The 6,733-nt window shown below is 32.4% G+C and overlaps 1 protein-coding gene across 3 annotated transcripts; it reads left to right on the forward strand.

The window, feature by feature from the left end:
- The first annotated feature begins 747 nt into the window (after window positions 1–747).
- Window positions 748–6,479, forward strand: LOC107924736 (3-hydroxyisobutyryl-CoA hydrolase-like protein 5). 3 transcript variants are annotated; one of them, XM_041081317.1, is made up of 16 exons: window positions 748–847; window positions 1,209–1,281; window positions 1,398–1,481; window positions 1,574–1,642; window positions 1,740–1,803; window positions 2,057–2,130; window positions 2,243–2,326; window positions 2,469–2,553; window positions 2,653–2,738; window positions 4,080–4,201; window positions 4,478–4,538; window positions 4,651–4,749; window positions 5,206–5,307; window positions 5,397–5,438; window positions 5,890–5,996; window positions 6,241–6,479. In XM_041081317.1, the coding sequence occupies exons 1-16, from the start codon at window positions 783–785 to the stop codon at window positions 6,278–6,280; spliced, it is 1,257 nt and encodes a 418-aa protein (XP_040937251.1). In that variant the 5' UTR covers window positions 748–782; the 3' UTR covers window positions 6,281–6,479. The 3 variants fall into 3 exon arrangements, with proteins under 3 accessions (XP_040937251.1, XP_040937252.1, XP_016710805.1); XM_041081318.1 differs by having other exon boundaries at window positions 790–851; XM_016855316.2 differs by lacking the exon at window positions 748–847 and adding an exon at window positions 924–1,088.
- Window positions 6,480–6,733: the final 254 nt, after the last annotated feature.

The raw sequence follows: 6,733 nt of genomic DNA on the forward strand, positions 1-6,733 counted from the left end.
ATTCTTTTTGAAAAAATTAGAAAATTCTAAAAATAAAAATAAAAATATATAAAAATTTTAAAAATAGATAAAGGGAGAGAAAGTAAGAGGAAATTATTTTTACAAGTTAAAAAATAATTTAAATGAATTGAAAATTTAAATTGTGTTTAGAAAAGAAACTTTTTGTGGTAAAATTTTTTAATTTTTGGCTAAAAATTGACATTAGAATCTATTTGACAAACCTCTATAACATCAATTTTGGATGTTCTTTAAGGACATGTAACTTAACTTAAAGATATTACTAATTTGATTTCAAGAAATACTGAGGAAGCATGTAAATGATCTCACATTTTTTGTTTTTTTTTTAATTTATTATTTGATTCTGATAATTTTTTTTATTTCTCATGCATATTAGTTATTCAACAACAATATTTTTGAGATTTTATTTTTCTAGAACTTTTATATAGCATATTCTATTTTTAAATAATTTTGAGTTTTTTTATAATCTTTATATAAAATTAAAATCAAATTGATAGAAAATATAAAAATTGATAACTAAATTTCCTATTATATTAATTTAAAAAATTGCTACATATAACAAAAATATAATTTTAAAAACTGTTATATTAAATTATAAATTTTTTTAGTTAAATGAGAAAAGGAGAATTTACTAAATTAATAGTATAATTTACACTAAATTTTATTACTTTAAAAGTATTATCATATATAAATTTTAAAAGATTCGTACTTGCATAGAAATAATTTTCGCTCCAATTTAATATTCCCATGGTGTAAATTATGGCATGAAAGGGGGGTTAGGCGCGCGTTTATCACCCACAAACACTCAACTACTGCGAAATCAGGGAAGGTAGGTAAGAACGAAGAATCACAGCTGAAGTGTTATGATTTATGAATGAGATGACACACAACTGTCCTTTGAATTTACCATTCTTGACATTACCAACCACCCTTTGCTCCTTTGCCTTTACCATTGCCATTACCAACTACTCTTTGCTCTCTCTCTCTCTCTCTCTCTCTCTCTCTCTCTCTATATATATATATATATATATATCATATTCTTCCATTCCTTCTTCACTAGTTTTTCTTTTGTATGTTCCTCTCTCTCCTTTCATTTATGAACTTAATTGCTCTAACTAAACAATATCTACAATTTCATCGTTTTCAAGCTTCAACTTCTCTCTTTTACTTATTTATTTGTTTCTGTGCAGTTTGTGGGTTTCGACTTTAACAATCAGTTTGGCGAATCAAATGGCAAAAGAAGTTGTTAATCCCGATGAACTGGTAATTATCTCCTTTTAATGATTCAATGTTACAAGTACTTCTTTGGTTTTTTTTTTTTTTGAAAACCTTAATTTAAGACTACTTCTTATGTTTTCCCCTATTTTACTCAATTTAAGGTTGTTGTTGGAGAGGAATTAGACCATGTAAGAATCATCACTTTGAACAGGCCTCGACATTTGAATGTCATCTCATCCAAAGTGGTATGTAATGTTTAAACTAACACTGCCTTGGCTTTCTTTTATGTTCTTCAAGTCAAATCTTCTGAAATCCTTGTTTCTTTTACTGCAATCAGGTCTCCCTGCTAGCTAAATACTTAGAACAATGGGAAAGAGATGAGCAAGCTCAGCTTATACTGATCAAGGTTGTTAAATTGGGTCATTTCAAATGGTTCCTTGTTCTGGATTTCTCTGTCAATTTTCATGATTTCTAAATTATATTGTTTGTAACTTTTTATTCAGGGAGCCGGGCGTGCATTTTCTGCTGGTGGAGATTTAAAAATGTTCTATGAGGGAAGGAAATCAAGTAAATGTTCTATCGGTCTTATCCTGATATTGGACTTTTGGTTCTATTCTATTATGTTTTGAACTATGTTGTTCGGATAGGGGTATGGGATATGATCTTCTAAATACTTGGAAAACCTTAAAAATAATGAAGTTCTCGTACCATAAGTTTTAAATTCTATTACTTCCTCCATAACACCTAATGACTGCTCATATATGTGCAATTGTGCACAACATTATGAATTTTAATTCGTAATGAATTATTCTTCTGACAGAGGATTCCTGCCTCGAAGTGGTCTATCGAATGTATTGGCTTTGCTATCACATTCATACTTATAAGAAAACTCAGGTTTTTTTATTTTCACACTGTATTCTCATACCATTACACAAGGAGTTCATTGAATGTGAGATCTGCTCACTGTGGAAATCTACCAGTCTAATTGATGTATTGTGTTTGACAGGTTGCTCTTGTTCAAGGAATTTCAATGGGAGGTGGTGCATCATTGATGGTCCCGATGAAGTTCTCAGTTGTAACAGAAAAAACTGTGTGTATATAGTCATTCTCTTGACATTTTGTGTACATAAATCAATACTTTCAAGTTTCAACCTTACCTTCTTTCCTTTATCTGTTACTGAATTGATGTGCTGAATCTTCCGTATGGTACGCTTTTGAATGCTTGTGCTTAGGTCTTTGCAACACCAGAAGCAAGTATTGGGTTTCATGTGGACTGTGGTTTCTCATACATGCTTTCCCATCTCCCTGGCCATTTGGGTACGAATGACTTGCCAAAGTAGATATAGATTTGTATTTGGTTTTGTTATGGTATTTTTTTTGGAAGCTTATTTAAGACTATTTGGTCATTCATTGCAGGGGAATATTTAGCTTTAACCGGGGCTAGGTTAAATGGTAAGGAATTGGTTGTAGCTGGACTAGCAACCCATTTTGTCCCTCTTGAGGTGAGTTCAGTTATCTATGTTGATTTGAATCTTTATTTTTCATGAAATACCAGTATTTGAACACATAGCCATCATAGATATGGATATATAACTCTCAAAGGACTCTTCAAATGCAAGGAAATTCTTGGAAATGCATGGAAAAACATGGAAAGAATTGAACATACTCGTGTCTGATACATAACTATTTCTGACATTCACACCCAAGTTTGAGTAGCATAGGCTATGGTTATGTAATAGCTGTGAGATTTATTGTGCACAGAAACAATTAGTATTAAGTGTTTCTTCTCCTGTCAAATTCACAAATAACAACCCAAACAAATCCGAGCTCTAGCTTGTTTCAAGGAATTTGATTTCATAATTTAATTTCCTACCTTGGATCATATTCCATCTATTCTCATCGGACATTAATCCATTTTCTTTTGGCCTTCTGCTGCTGCAAGCGTTAAAGATTTACTTGACATTTCTCTTTATATCCTGTATTATTAGCATTCACTTTTGGAAAGAAGTTCTGTGAAGAAGTATATGAGTGAATGCAAAGAAGTTCTGTGAAGAGGTATATGACCTAGCACGGCTGGGGTTCGCTTCAAACAAAAAAAAAAAAAAACTCCATTTTTTCTTCTGGCTTCAAGAAGTATCATATATTTTACAATTTATAGGGAGAGGCTTGGGTGGGAAGCTGATCCCAACTTTGCTCTAATGCAAATTTAAACAGTCTGACTATATTACTTGAACTTGGGCATGAGTATGTGTTCTACACATACACATATGTTCAATTTAATTTGTTTTTTTTTATGTATTTGAAGGGTCTTGAAACATCATATCCTCATACCATGTCCTCAGATACAGCTACCAAATACAGATACTTCATTAAAAAATTGAGGAGTTGGAGATACGAAATCAGCTAATCATTCTGAAATTAGTAACACTTTGACTGTTGAGGATACATAAAAGGAACAATAATCTACTAACAAATTCGTTCTTAGACTTTTTTGATTAACTTCATTTTCTCTATCCATATTAAATTTTGAAAACACCTCATCAATTTCAGTCTACAAAGAATTTGACTTAAAATTTGAGCTTTTCATCTTTTAAATTAGTTCCAAGACTTTCTTAATGAACCTCATTTTCTCTATCCATATTAAAATTTGAAAACACCTCATCAATTTGAGCCTTCAAAGAATGTGAATTAAAATTTGAGCTTTCCATCTTTAAATATTGTGTATATGTAGATTGAAATTAATGAGGTGTTTTCTGATTCTTGTAAATTGTCAATTTGTCTATGCTTTTTTCCCCTTAGATTGAGTAATATCATGATAACGTTTTATTTTCTATTGTAATCAGAAACTTCCTGAGCTTGAGAAGCGTCTGATTAGCTTGAACGTTGGTGATGAAAACTCTGTCAAGGCTACAATTGAGGAATTTTCTTTGCATGTGCAGCTTGATGAAGACAGTATTTTAAACAAGTAAGAAAACCTGTGTCAACATATGTAGCTCTGACTCTTTATTTTGTTTGAAGTATCTTCGACAGACATGTTTGATACATATTTGAACATGGGTACGGGATAAAACCCTCCAAGGACGCTTTACACATGAAAAAGCTTAGAGCAAATTGGACTTACATGTATCAAACACATAGCTATATTTGATTCTTGGATGCAGAAATGTCAACTAAAAGATGAATTGGGAAAGGTCATTGACCTCAGCATTAGTGAAAGCTGATAGTTTTTATTACTCCCCAGGAAGCAGATAATTGATGAATGTTTCTCAAAGGATTCTGTTGCAGACATTATAAAATCATTTGTAAGTTCTTTTTCTTTCTTCTTTAATCTCTCAACATAGAAAGGAACATTAACATAGTTTGAATTGGAAAAGGTCCTCATGATATTCACTTTCTTTGAATGTTCTCTGACAGGAAGTGGAGGCGAGCAAAGAGGGTAATGAATGGATTGGTCCTGTACTGAAAGGGCTGAAAAGATCATCGCCAACAGGATTGAAAATAACATTGAGATCGGTAATAGTTTTTTACTTTATTCTACCATTTATTCATATGTTTAACTGGTTTGCAGAACTTTGGTTTATATTTATAGGCATTTGATAGTGATTTAAGGTAAACTTTTGTAAAGGATGAGGCTTCTGCTTCAAGTGCAACTAACTCGAAATAAATTCATTCCATCCTTCAAAGCTGAATGAAGTTCATCTCATTTTCTACTGACAGTATGGTGTCTACCTAAAAGCATCTATCTTTTTCATGTTTAAATTGATGCATTGTCTTGATTTGGAACTTGAGATCAGTGATTCCATCAAAGTCTTTCTGATGTCTATACATACGAGTGTTTGTTTTGACTTTTTCAAATTGTAGAACTATGGAACTGGTATCAACTTAACAAAGCACACCTGGTTGACTTGGTTTTACCCCAAAAGGTCGTTAACAAAGCACAACCATTAATTGTTGGATTAATATTTCTAGATTCGTGAAGGGAGGAAGCAAACTCTGGCTGAAAGCCTGAAGAAAGAATTTAGACTAACAATGAATATATTACGGACCACAATCTCTGCAGATGTCTACGAGGTAATTAATTTGAGTTTAACCACTTACGAAAACTTCAAAAAGAGCTTTATCTAACTCGTGAATGGATTTGCTTCTGTTTTTGTTGAAAGGGTATCAGAGCCCTCACCATTGACAAGGATAATGCTCCAAAGGTACCCTCTTTTACTAATGCATCCTTGTATGCTATGTTACTCCAACTCTTTACTTTTCTTGAATTACTTGTGTTTGACACATATGGATGACCCTCCAACTTCAAGGATCTTCCAAATACATGGAAAAAATTGGAAAATTAAATTACTTATCCAATTCAAAAACATATCCATATCCAAATTAAACTCAAACTCAGGTCAATTAGTGATATAGCTTTCATGTATCTTTGCATGTGTTAATCCATGCATGTCAGCCTAGAATCTTAGTGAAATAACTTATGATTTTTATTGGTTGCTTACTTGTTAAAAACTTTGAACTTGGGAAGAATTTGTAATCTATCATATTATTACTGGATGAACTTTTCAAATCCGATAAGTGGGTAGCTTACTTTTTAAGGGGATTCCTTTTTCACATTAAGCATGTCATAAATTCTCATGTGTCAAACAACTACAGTGGGACCCACCAATTCTTGATCAAGTGGATGATGAGAAGATAGACCTAGTATTTCGGCCATTTACAGAGGATTTGGAGCTCAAAGTTCCAGAACAGGAAGATTGCAGGTAACTATGACCTATATTGCTTATGACATGTATATATAAATATGAGGATGGAGATATAACCCTCCTATTACCTAAAATGAAATTAAATATGCTTTGTTTCCGGCACATACCTACATTGACGTATACCCACACTTTGGGACCCTGAGTCCTCTCATGTCATTTATTAGTATCAGGATGGATCTAAAATAGCTGATCTTTCATTGTATTTTTTGTCTTCTGGTCTATCATCCGAACCAAATTATAGGTGGGATGGAAAATACGAGAACTCAGCATACGCAAAATGAAAGGACTGAGAGATGATACGGATGAAGTACAAGAAAAAGTTCATGGTTAGGAGCTGCTGCTTTCCCTGAAACACTACTTTCACCATGGAGGAAATCTCATATCTTTAGATAACAGCTTTTTGTATCCACTACCGGGTTCATTTTCTGTGTTTAACTTTCGAATCTTTACTCTTTGAATAAAGGTATTAATTTACTTAAAGCCTCACATGCATGCTAATATGTTGAGTGGTGTCCTAAATTCAGACTCTTCTATGTTTATAATATAATATGACTGGAGCCCGGATAAAGGCATATTAGCTAGATAGATCATGGTAAAATTGTTACAAACTGAAATTGCTTCATAAGTTATGTTATCATTCTTTATTTTACTTGAACCATTAATGTACGGCGCTTTGTTTTCTGACATGAATATTAAAGAGTGGGATATGAAAAGAATTTAAATATTCGTATGAA

This window comes from Gossypium hirsutum, chromosome A11 (assembly GCF_007990345.1).
Source record: "Gossypium hirsutum isolate 1008001.06 chromosome A11, Gossypium_hirsutum_v2.1, whole genome shotgun sequence".
NCBI classification, from domain to species: Eukaryota; Viridiplantae; Streptophyta; class Magnoliopsida; order Malvales; family Malvaceae; genus Gossypium; species Gossypium hirsutum.